General features: G+C 34.7%; 1 protein-coding gene across 1 annotated transcript; it reads left to right on the top strand.

Moving 5' to 3' along the window:
• Positions 1-1,887: 1,887 nt before the first annotated feature.
• Positions 1,888-7,792, top strand: LOC123710633 (odorant receptor 22c-like). The gene is made up of 7 exons (XM_045662657.1): positions 1,888-2,014; positions 2,099-2,159; positions 2,441-2,551; positions 2,933-3,032; positions 5,840-5,944; positions 6,501-6,656; positions 7,754-7,792. Exons 1-7 carry the CDS (start codon positions 1,888-1,890, stop codon positions 7,790-7,792), a joined length of 699 nt encoding a protein of 232 aa, XP_045518613.1.
• Positions 7,793-13,497: the final 5,705 nt, after the last annotated feature.

Genomic DNA, 13,497 nt, shown 5'->3' with positions numbered 1-13,497 from the left:
CAGTTATATGTCGCCTAGCTAACACTTTTATTTTTGATAGCTAACACTTTTATTTTTTAAGATAATATATTTAAAATAATAATCAAGACGAAGACAAAGTGCCTTCAAAAATTAACATCAATAAGCCAAAACTAAAAATAGACGAACTAGTCCTCTCAACAATGGTATCAAAGACGTGACGCCACAGATCAAGATCTCATTTACCAACTTTTAGCATTTTACAAGCCTAAAGAAAACAAATCAGGCGCATGTTTTTACCGCTTTTTACCACAACCTATACGCGCAATCTATCAAATCATAAAATTTGTGGGTATTTTACTTATTTTGACAGTTAAATGACTTATTTTGACTCATGTGAAATATGCATTCCGTTCTTATCCGATATATTTACACTTAATGAACAAAATAATTCATTCTTAAATTAAACCTAAAATATCACTGTCACCCATTCCTCAGAACTCACAACAGGGCCTCTACAATTCCACTTTTCACTAAACATCCGGTTTCAAAACCCTCGCCCCAGAGCCGTTTCCGTTTTCCCTACATAACAGTTTAAACATGTTATTTATTCATTAATTAGTTAATACCTATTCTATGAAAGATTCATGTTTCATGTATAATGAACTTCGCAATTCTCTGTATCTTATTTCAAAAGGTTTGAACTTACAGAAAATAAACAATAAATTGGGTCCTTTATAGAGAACACTTGTAAGAAAATAATGCTACGACGTCTTAGCAGTGTTGGCCTAGTGGCTTTGTTCGACCCTCAACCGGTTAAGTTGTTCGCTAATTGTTTTTTTCTTTATGCTAATTAATTATTACGGTACAGTGAAGGAAAACATCGCAAGAGAAGTAGGTAAGGTATTAATAGTCCACGCGAACTTTGTTTCGCCTTAATATATTTTTTTACTCAACCTACCTTTTTGTACTTACAAACATATGGAATAAGTTTTCTATACGCTTTTTCGGAATAAAAATTTGTACCAAATAAAACATTTTTTATAGAACAGGAGCACGAGGCTCACCTGATGTTAAGTGAAACCGCTACTCTCAATGCCAGAGAGTGTCTCGTTGCCGGCCATTGGGTACCATCTTTACTTGAAGGACTCTGTATTTTCAAATTTTTATCTCTATTAAACATTACTCAGAGTTTAAGGAATAAATAAAAATATATAATACATATTATGTTTAATGTCATTTGTAATTCATAGTTAATTATTCATTCATAATTATTCAACTCTATAATACAATTGAAATTAATATCGGCATTTAGAATAATTATTTCATAATTGTTCATGCAATGTATGACACCTCAAACTTCATTTTATATAAGTTTTATAGTGTTGTAACGAACGCGAAGAAAACTGCTTTAATTTGCCATTATATTTTTTATATATTAACAACTTAATTATTTCATTTTATACAGTGTTCGCCTATGCTAACTATTTTATGTTTTGTATATGTCGCAGTAAAGTAGATAGATTCAATTAACTCTCTGATTTAACTACTTTACTGCGACATATATATTCCGTCAATTCGTACTTTGAATATGTTTAGAAAACATAGACTGAAAGACTTTAAATCTTTTCTTTTTGAATTTATAATACCATACAAAACACATATTTAAGATCAGTTGGTGCTTGTTAGAAAATATACCTTCCAAACTCACTTTGTAAGGTTTCCTTAGGAACAACACTATAATAATTATCGATGTAATTACTGCACTTTATAAGTATTAGCACAACCAAGCCAAGCGCAATTTGATAAGCAACCCCAAAAATGCTGGACAGATTTTTCGACAGACTCGAGGACCCAGAACGCTCCTTTCTGGGTCCTGTTAAAAAATTTCTTAGCTTCTGGGGTATGTGGCTTCCCAAGGATCTTAAGATGTTAATTATAGCCATCCTTTTACAACTATTCGAAACCGTTTTCATTATAACCGAGTTTATAGATGTCTTCTACGTTAAGGAAAACTTAGATTTGGTTTTAACAAACCTCAAGTTTTCGATGCAAGGTGCTATTAACATGTGTAAGGTTTGGTCATTTATCGCCTGGCAAAAAGATTGGAGGGCTATCTGTGACTATGTGACGAGGGCAGATATAGCTAATAGATATTCTTTAGACCCCAAGAAGAAGAAAAATATTGAAAGATTTACCAGGTACTGTAGAATAGTAACCTACATCTATGGGACTTTTACGTTTACCACTGCTTTTGTAGTAATATTTCAGCCGGGTTTCAAGTATCTCCTATCTATAGAGAGAATGTGAAAGCGGGAAGAGAAGATTATATGCAAGTCGTCAGCTCCTGGGTGCCCTTCAATAAGCATGAAATGCCAGGCTATTTTTTCGCTTGTGTCATACAAGGTCTTGGTACGTTTGTGGCAGCTGGCTGGATCACCTCATATGATGTAATTGCGTTGTCAATCATGATTTTTATAAGGGCTGAGTTGGAGGCGTTGAAAATCGACACGGCGGCCATATTTGATGCTTCTGAAAGTGACGTGATTGATAGAATAAGAGATTGTCATAAAAGGCACATTGAGCTGATACAGTAAGTATAAAATAAATATTAAAAAAAGCAATTATACTACGCACTTTTTCATTATTTATATATCTCGTTTCAAGTGCTTTTTAATAATCGTGGTCATTAAGAATTTACCACATCAAATTGACTTAATTGACACAAAATTCTACCTCCCTAAGTGCCACTGAGAGTACTAGCCAGGTCTTTTGATTTCGCATGAGGTCTTTAGCTTCCCCTCTGCAATGATTGCCATTGCCAGCCAGGCTTGGGTCAGCCATTTTTCCTTTAAACATATGATATTTGATATTATGATCTATTTAAAACAATATTCTATTTTTTTGTTGATAGTTATGATAAATTAATATCTATGTCAATCTTTATAGAATTAAAAAAAAAATTGTTTTGCAGTTACAGCGGGCTGTATAATTCTTGTACATCGCCGATTTTATTACTCTACACTTTTATATGTACAGTAATACTCTGTTCCACAGCCTATCAAATTACCAGCGTACGTATCCATAAAGATAATTATTGTGTGTGTTTATGACCGAACTCTTGCTAAATGGCTGATAACTTCTTTCTTGAAAGGAGGTTCTTATTTTGAATTCTGTGCATGATCTACTTAGGCTTCCAACGACGTGTGATACATTTCTTATGAATGCTTGTATGTTTGCTAATTTCTCAGAAATTAAAAGTCACTTGACCTGGAGCATCTGGTCAAATCGTTACTATCAGATAATTTACAGGTCAAACTGATAACATCCTTCTCTTCGAATTAAGTTAATAAAAACCTTTTTAGTAGTGATTCTTTTGCTAACTTTAAAGTTAGTCAACGTAAAAAAACATATGTGTGTACCCACTTATGTACACGCGTTAGAAGTTATACTTCTATCTCGTAATAAGATAGAAAACTTTTTAATTTTTTTATCTTTCGCCTTATTCTACGTTTGTAGAATACACGACATATTAGGTCCTTACATATGAAATTGGCGTTTTGTATGGGAGGAACAAAAAGTCGAATATTTTTAAATATAATATATTTAATTAATCAAAGTCGATCGGGAATCAATAAAATCTGTGAAGGCGATTTGGACTGCCCCATCAGAGTTAAATTTTTTCCCTTGTAAGAAGTTGTCCAAATTTCGAAAAAAATGGTAATCTGTTGGAGCAAGGTCCGGGGAGTACGAAGGATGTCTTAGACATTCCAATTGAATCTCTTCTAATTTGGTAGCCGTCTGTTGTGCAGTGTGTGGTCTAGCGTTGTTGTGAAGTAGCAGTGACGTGGAGCGATTGACCAGCCTAGGTTGTTTAGCCACTAGCTTTTCCATCATGGTTTGCAATTGCTGACAATATTTTCGAATCATTGCGCTGAGCGCTTCCGATTATCGTAAAGAATCCATTTTTCATCACAGGTAATGATTCGGTTTAAAATACCTTCATTGTTGTGCCGGTTCAGTAATGTAACGCAGCAGTCGACGCGCGTTTGCCGGTTTGCTTCAGTCAATTCGTGAGGTACCCACCTTTCAAGCGTTTAAATCTTCCCAATTTGCTTCAAGTGAATTAAAACAGTTTTATCACTAACACCGCAGCCTGCAGCTAACTCGGACGTGGTTTGCGATGGATCCGCTTCCACAATAGCCTTCAATACTTCATTATCAACTTGGGTCTCAGGCCGTCCACGGGGCTTGTTCTGCAGGTCGAAATTTCCAGAACGAAAACGTTAGAACCAAAAACGAACTGTGTTTTCTTTTGCAACATGACCGCCATACACATCATTCACCCTTCGAGTCGTTTCCGCAGCACTAGTGCCCCGGCGGAACTCGTACTCCTAAATAATGCGATACTTTAAGTTTTCCATTTTGTAAAATGAGTGACGCAAACAGAAAAAAAACAGAAGAAAAAAACAAATGAATGACGGTCATTGAAGCACAAATACATGAGTAAATAGCTGTACAAATTTGAATTTGAAATTCCTAACCAAAGAGGAGGTATTTGAGGTGAAAGTGGCCAGTACGACAAAACGCCAATTTAATATGTAAGGACCTAATATAACATATATACATATAACACAACGCTAACACTAGAATAAAGGTATTTAATACATTGAAAGTCTTATTATAACGCATTGTCTAGTTTAATAAAATTTATTTAAATAACACCAAAAACTTCTACATAATTTAAGAAATGGACATTTTTCATTTTAAAACGTTGATTATGATAACTTCAGGGTTTCTTGAAATTACCATGGATTCAAAACTTCAGTGGTCATATTAACGTATTGACGAGGATACTTAGTTCTGCAGCTTACGCGGTTAAAAAGATTCGCTCACTAACTGGTGTCGATACAGCTAGATTTGTTTATTTTAGTTACTTTCACAGCTTAATGACTTATTATTATGGGGTCATGCTGCTGATGTCGAAACTATTTTCATCCTGCAGAAGAGGGCTATTCGTGCAATCTATAATTTAAAATTTTAGGAATATCTGAGAGATAAATTCAAGGAAATTAATATACTTACCTTTCCCTCGCAATATATTTATGAAAATATTATGTATGTATTCAAAGATAGTGATAAGTTTACAAGAAAACAACATAGGAACAATGTTAATACTCGGAACAAACGCAGGCTGCAATTTTCCCGTACTAGACTATTTAAAGCTAGTAATTCTTTTTGGGAAAAGGGATACTCTTCTTTAATAAAATTCCCGAGGCTCTTTTATATCTGCCTTTTAATAAATTTAAGAAATGTATTAAAGAAAAGCAGTGTAAAAAGGCTTACTATAAAGTTAATGATTATCTTGTTGATAAAAGGGTCTGGGACTAGTGCTAGGCAGGCTAATTCTAATTAATTAGCGATAGTTGTAGTAGATAAGTGTTGTTTGATGATTTGCTATTTTAAAAGAGTAGGTACCGAGGGTTTTTTACGCCGGCTTTGTCTCTCGGCCTGCACCCTCTGTCTTCTTTGTCGATGAGTAGGGATGTCTACTGATTCAAATTTAATGACGATTTGATATAAGATACAGGTATCACTTAAATCTTATATTCCATACTACACATTTTTGTGACGGTGTGTGCGCATCGTAAAAGTGTACTCTCATCATTTTTCCCTAACGCGCCAAAAGTATAACTTCAAATGATTAATTAGATATTTTGTAAAAAACATGTATTTCCGGGAATCGTACGCTTGCTTTATTCATCACGTGCAGAAATTATGCCATGTATACATCTGTATGTACTGATTTTTGTATTTGCACCCTTTGATTTTTCCATTAGATATAATAATTTTTTTTCAAACCTGTTTTTACCTGTAACAGCTGGAAACGAGTAAAATGCAGCAGTTAATGACAGTCATATACCTTTTGTTTGGTGTTGCCCAACTCTTTCTTTACTGCTGGCATAGTAATGATGTGCTATACGCTGTATGTATTAATAATAACATTATTAAAGTTTATTATCTTAACTAATCCCTCTGGTAGTAGGTTCGATCCGCGCTACAATACAAGTGGTGATACAACATTTTTAGGTCTAGGCCTCAGATTTCTGTCTCAATTTGTCAATCTAATAAGCAAGTAGATGATTAGGCTCCTGTGCCTGGCACATGCCGTCGACTTTTTGGGTCTAAGGTAATTCGATTTCCTCGTGATATTTTCGTTCGAGCGAATCTTATACGCGCACATAGAATGAAAATCCATTGGTGCACAGCTGGGATTCAAAACCTACGACCTCAGGGATGATGATGAGGCGTCGCACGCTGAAGGTAGTAGCTTTAATTTAATGAAGCCACTAGCTTCAGCGTGCGACGCTCACTGAAGTAAAACTGTATGAAATTAATATTCATATAATATATATTTTAACTACAAAATATATTTTTTTCTTGCTTAATAGTCAGTCAGGTTTCAACACAATTATCTCCGTTATCTAGTACTAATAATATAAATAAATGGAAACACTTAGTACTTAGTAATTCAATTCCAGAGTATGGACCTAATCCGTGGACCGTATGAAAGCAAATGGTGGACGCAAACCCCATCTCATCAAAGAAATCTTTTCATTCTAGTTGTTCAATTGTCCAAAACTATTATATTCACCGCCGGACCATTTACCAATCTCACCGTTGCTACTTTTATAAATGTAAGTAAAGTTTCTTTATGTATATAAGTATTTTCGTGGTGTACTCCTAAAAAATCTGTTAAACTTTAGATTATATTTATAACATCCAGTTATAACACAAAGTTTTCGTTTATTAAGACCATATAAGGTGGGAATTGCTGACGTGCTTGCTGGGTAGTGAAGCTGCTCTATTGTGCTGTGTAGTGAAACACAGGTGTATGCCGGCCAGCACGCGTCATGAACGTTTAAACGCTCAGCAACGGTGGCGATTTGGACAAACACAAGAATTAATATTTATTCACAAAATCCTCCTAAGTGAAGTGCAAAGAAATCTATTTAAGGTTTCAACCAAGTGACGATTGCTCACTAAGAAATAATCCACGGATAGATATGATTTGAACTAATGACCTCAGAGTCAAGAGTCACTCGCTTAAGCTAAAGTAAGAAAACTGAAAAAGTTAAAACTGCAGTCGATATTTCAATCTAAGATTTTTCTGATTTTCTGATTCTCTTTTTCAACGAAGAGCGGTTCGAATCGTCGACGACCAATCACTTTCCGTGCGGCTTGATCCCTTGGCGTTGCGTAGAGATGTTGGGTCCCTCTGCATCTTCTACCGCATTTACCATGGGGAGTGTTCAGAAGAGTTGTTCGGTCTAATACCCGCAGCTGAGTTTCATTATCGGACGTAAAGGCAAAATACAAAATACCATCCGTATCACCTCGACGTCCGTCGTTCCACAACTGAGCGTTTTCTAAGGCAGTTTTTGCCGCGCACCACCACTATGTGGAACCAGCTGCCCAGTGAAGTATTTCCGAACCAATTCGATTTAGGGTCCTTCAAGAAAAGAGCGTACCAATTCTTGAAAGGCCGGCAACGCACTTGCGAGCCTTCTGGCAATGTGAGTGACCATGGGTGGCGGTATCGCTTCACATCAGGTGAGCCTCTTGCCCGTTTGCCTGCTATTACATAAAAAAAAAAGATTTAAGCCGATGCAACTCATGTTAAAACGTACACAAGATTAAATATCCAATTTGTCAATTAGCTTAACTCCATTACTTTGACGACACTAACAAAAAGCTCTTAGCGCAACTAAACTTAATCGTGTAATTATTCCAGATACTGAAAGGCGCTTACAGTTATTACACGCTGCTTTAAACTGGAAGATTACGGAACTTACTTCGTTAGTAGTGATTAACTAAGCAGCGTTTGAGAGACTCCAGCGTTGCGAAAGTAGAAAAATTCAATACCTTAATTAACCACATCTAGATCAGTCGCTTTATCAACACTCTTCATGTATTTTGTTGTTAAAGACACAATTGAATAAATCACGCTATAATATGAAGTATTTTTTACTCGATATTTGTCGTTTAAAAATGTTTCCCTTTACTGTAAAAGCAAGTTTTTATTGCCAATTAAAAAACATTGGTGTACGTCGGGTTTCAAACACATTACCTCAGAGTTGAGCGTTTAAAGTCAGCGGTCAGGAATCCTTAATGTACCTACTGTTTGACGATTTAACGTAAATAAATAAATCTAAAAATATAGTTTTGGGTCTCATGTATGTATTTTATCGTTAATAGTACGATTAAACGTAAAATACGCGAGTCTGTGAATACATATTTTGATAAAACACCATACGTTGTTATCATACGGTTGGTCCGATTCTACACTTATTTTCAGGCTATATATTTTTATATGTTTTTAAGTGAAATATACCGCATTAAATTTGAACCATCGACTTTAAAAAAGGGTGTGTAGAAAAAACGACACTAACAATAGAAAAAAGGTATTTAATACATTGTAAGTTTTATTATATCCCATTATCTAGTTAAGTAAAGTTTACTTACATATCACAAAAAAACTAAAATGTTCATTACAGCTTCAGGGCGTCGGTTTTTTGTGACATCGTAAAAATGTACTCTAATCATTTTTCTAACTAGCTTATGAACACAGATTACGCAGAGTTGGAGATTCTCCTGAAACCTAACATATAGTTAACATTTCACTCATACATTCACTCCCATGCGCCCACACACTTACTGATGCACTTAGTATTCACGCGTGTTACGCGTCACGTAATGGGACGTTTAAAAAATGCGAGATATTGTAAACAGACACACATATTTCTAACTTAAAAGGGTACCCAAATCCTACACAATATAGTTAAATTGAATAAACATATTGTTTTAATATGTACAATTCAAACTATACTAATATAATAAAGAGATTTAATATGAATAAACTCAAGCAACAATCTAAAAAAATCACCGCTATTCTTCTTCTTTTAGTGCCTCTCCATTACTCGAGGTTAGCCTTCAGTATCTTGAAGCGTGTCTTGTCCTAGGTCAGATGCAGCATCTCTTCCGCAGTTGCTATACCCGTCCACTCCTTAACGTTGCGAAGCCATGAGTTCTTCCTTCTACCAACACGCCGTTTAACCTGGATTTTCCCAATTATAATTAATTGAAGGAGATGGTAGCGGTCATGGCGCAACACGTGACCCAGGTACGCAACTTTCCGTTCTTTAATGTTCTGCATAAGTTTTTTTTTCAACTCGTTTAAGAACCTTCTCGCTAGGGACCTTCTGGATCCAGCTTATACGAAGAATGCGACGATAGCACCACATCTCAAATGCTTCTAAGCGCCGGTGGGTATCTTCTTTAATTGTCCAAACTTCAATTACTAAGATGCTAGATTTATGACTAAAAATAAAACAAAAATGCACTGCAATGCACCTGCATTCCATATAATCCCTTGAATAAAAAACAGTTTGTTTAATGTCAATAGTTTCTATCAATATACTTCGATAATTACTATCAATTCCAAAATCCTTATAACACTAGGATTGAAAGTGAAACAGTTGAGCAATACACACATTTTGATCTTAATTAACAGTTACAGGTGTGTATACACTGCACTACCAGTGTTAGGGGAACTTACACTTACTCGATTATCTTGTTAGGGGATGTACACATTTGCAATCATCACAATAAGACTTATTTATGACAGATTTAGGAGATAATGTAACTTATAAAATTATGTTGTTATATATGTGTAATATATCCGAACTAATTCGACTAAGGGTCCTTCAAGAAAAAAGGGTACCAATTCTTAAAAGCCCGCAAAGTACTCGCGAGCCCTCTGGCATTGAAACTGTTCCTCCTGCCCGTATGCCCCTTGTTCAATAAAAAAGGCAGTTATAGAAGGCACATGAGGTCCTGAAAGAAAGAATATCAACGAACAGAACGAATCAGTACTCTAAGGACATAACAAGTAAAATGATTTACTGTATAGTTCTGTCGTGTCTATTATGAAGTTAGTTTTAATGTATATCTAATAAATGACAGACATTTTTTTGACAGTTTGGATATGCGAATCTCATCCCTGATTATGTAGGTTTGAACGCCGGCTGTGCACCAATGGCCTTTCTTTTTTATGTCCGCATTAAACTTCGCTCAAACGGTGAAAACATCGTGAGGAATCCTGCTTCACTTAGACACAAAAAGTCGACAGCGTGTATCAGGCACAGGAGGCTGGTAACATTACCTATTAGATTGACAAATGATCCTACATATACAGAAACCTAAGACCTTAAAAAGACCTTTTATAGTTTTGCTAAAAAAATTGCAAACAAATGATTTATTATATTGGCGAGCGTTGTAAAACGGAGTGAAGTCAGCAACAGTTCGACTCCCACTAGATTATATTAAATTTTTCAAGTAAATTCACTTTGAACTACAATTATCAAAGGGCACAGATTCAAACGATATGTAGAACATTTAGAATATTTAAAATTATACGATGTACGGTTGTAATTAATACTTTTTATTATGCTGGAACTTTTCAGTGAAAGAACTGGTATTATATTTGAGTGGTTTTTGTGTACACAAAGGGCCTTTATACGAAGTTAACATACAATTTATCTGTGGTATATTTACATAAATTATAATCTATTATCTGCCTAAGTAAACAGGAATTTTATAGGAGCATAGATTTGGACACCACGACGGGTCGTTTATTCTTATTTATGACACTGAACTATAAAGGAAATGACAGCTTCTACCGGCTCTGAATAAGTAACTAGCACGCTTCTGAAGACTCAAATTTTTGCTGAAAACTCATGGAAATAAAATTTATTGAAATTACAGCAAAAATACGGTAATATTAACCGGTACGCCGCCATATAAAATTTTCACAAAACTTTTCAGACGTCAATAGGCGTGACATTTCGAAAGGTACTCTTTTTAACGTCAAAAAACACTCTTTTTTCAGACAGTTATTAAGTCAAGAGTGTAGAACAGCTGCAAAGCACTGCCGATTGCTTGAAGGGTGCAACTATCTGATCTGGTACAATGTTTGTACGACGTAGGCTTGCTCCATAATATTTTCTTTTACTTGCTCACAACTGTATAAGAAAATATTATGGACGTGCCATGGGCTTATTTGTTTGGGCTTCAGCCAAATGTGCAAGCATGACCGGAGCAGTATTACTACAGGAAAAAACCAGCGTGAAGTAATGCTATAGGTTCGCCTTATTGTACTCGGGTTTCGTGCGGTGATGGGATCCATGAGCCCATTCCTCTTCCCCAAAAAAACAAATATGAAGGTGCAGAACAAACAGAAATTACCGTATTCGTATTCTGGGTCAGGGGGAAATTCTGCGCTCTACAACCAACATAGGACAATTTTTAACCGATCTCAGATCGTCATCGTTGGAACATGTTCCGACCTTAAACCCATACACGCTGGGGTCCCACAAGGCCGTGTCCTATGTCCGACTGTCATAGTATATCAATGATATTTTGTAACTTACCAAATTCAAAGGACGTCAAGGCAGATAAATTTTACCATCCGTATCACCTCGAGGTCCGTCGTTCCACAACTGAGCGTTTCTTATGGCAGTTTTTGCACATGCATATGCACCACCACTTTGTGAAAGCATCTGCTTCTATATAGCCCACTGAAGTATTTCCAAACCAATTCAAATTAGGGTCGAGAAAAGAGCGTACCAATTCTTAAATGGCCGGCAACGCACTTGCGAGCCCAATTCTGGCAATGTGGTCCGTCCGTCCGTTACTTAATATAGAAAATATTGCAAGCTTCTTATTACCCAGAATAAAAAATAGCGTCTTATACTAAAAACAAGAAATTTCAAAGTCGATTTTAAATTAATATTGTAATAACTAAAATCGTTAATTAGCCATACAATAAATTATGTCTAAAATGAAGTGGGCAAATGACACAAATCATTGTATAGTCACCTTTAAACCCAAGACAAAGTTCCATCTACCTCAATGCTCAAACTGGAAACTTCTATAGAACTCACGTTTCATTTGAATTTGCATACTCTGTTCAAGCTTAGTTTTTGGGTCATTTCATGTAAATTACAAGTTGAAATATCAATGGTAGCGGATTAAGGGATTTACTTTTGATATACATTTTCATATAAAATTTTTAATAGATAACATAATGATAAATCGTTTATTTGCAAAGAAAGTGGTACATTTAAAACAGTATAATTATCATGATGTCATAATAAACGGAACAGTTAAGTTAAATAGCTGGTGCCGTCGAGTAGCTTATATGAGCATGGTGTAGGAATAAATGAATAAAGATATGGAATATTTAAGATAAACATTTCCGTCATACAATACATATGATACGTAACTCTGGCGGTTTTGGCAGCGCACGCCAGAATTGCTGGCAGATGGTAGATTTTTCCTTCTTACTTGATATTTTAGACAATTCACAGAATATCTTTATAAATTGTAGCCCATGTGTTATTCTGATGTATAAACTATATTATTGTAAAGTTTCATTACAATCCATTCAGTAGTTTTTATGTGAAATAGTAACAAATATCTATCCATACATACAAACTTTTGCGTTTATAATATTAGTAGGATTGTCAAAACTTATGGCCTAAATATTCTCATACACTATAATGGCAACTTTGTTTTGAAATTCACATTTCCTTTGAAAGTCGTTACCACGAATCGCTGTTGAATAAAACAGTTAATAATGTCACGGTTTGGCTGGAAAGTAATAATTTAAGTTAAAAAGACCTAACTAGGTATATAAAATTTCAAAATTATAATAATAACATATCAAAATAAGCTCAAAATTACTTATAAATACAAGTCAATTGAACTATTATTACCTAAATTTCTAGGCATAACACTAGACCAAAATCTTACTCGGTAAACAACATATCGACGTGCCTTTATTATTATTATTATTATTAAAGCATTACACGGTAGTCATCTATAACTTCTAGGAAAGTGATTAAATAGTTCGATAGCCACTGCTGTTCAGGATTTTGAATGTAATGTGGAGCAACGTGCCCAAAATTATGCTTATTATTATTTTTTAAATATTTAATCTATGGAGCATATTGAACACAATATCAGTGTATATATTATTATAATTTATTATACTTATATACCGTCTGATTCAATTGTTTTGACTTCAAGAGAAAAATACTATGAGATTTTTAATCATATTCAGAATAAAAATTCTATTAGTTGACATTTTTCATTTATCGTATGTACGATAAAGTTAAAGAAAATAATTGTGCATTGACATTAATGACCGAAGATAAATTGTATATATCTAAATTGTTGTATGTAAAATAATATTAATATAATCGTGGTTTAAATACACCTAACACACAATGATAAATGTTTCATACAACACAATACTGTTACAATAGTGGTGCTGTTAATCCCTTATGAAAAATCAATGACATAAAACAGAACAACGAATTTTCTTAGGGTTATGTTTATTGACTTCACTTGGGTCGTAAAATAAAACATTTATTTATGAATCATCTGCGTAACTCGCCAATGTATCGGGTTTTA

Source organism: Pieris brassicae, chromosome 6 (assembly GCF_905147105.1).
Source record: "Pieris brassicae chromosome 6, ilPieBrab1.1, whole genome shotgun sequence".
Lineage (NCBI taxonomy): Eukaryota > Metazoa > Arthropoda > Insecta > Lepidoptera > Pieridae > Pieris > Pieris brassicae.
Note: the sequence above shows the minus strand (reverse complement) of the source record. Positions and strands in the feature narration are given on the sequence as shown.

Bases quoted from the DNA above. Each gene is read 5' to 3' on its own strand.
- LOC123710633 (XM_045662657.1), top strand. From the start codon at position 1,888: ATGTTAATTATAGCCATCCTTTTACAACTATTCGAAACCGTTTTCATT. The intron at 2,552-2,932 runs GTAAGTATAAAA...ATTGTTTTGCAG, and splicing joins AGGCACATTGAGCTGATACA to TTACAGCGGGCTGTATAATT. The intron at 5,945-6,500 runs GTATGTATTAAT...ATTCAATTCCAG, and splicing joins GTAATGATGTGCTATACGCT to AGTATGGACCTAATCCGTGG.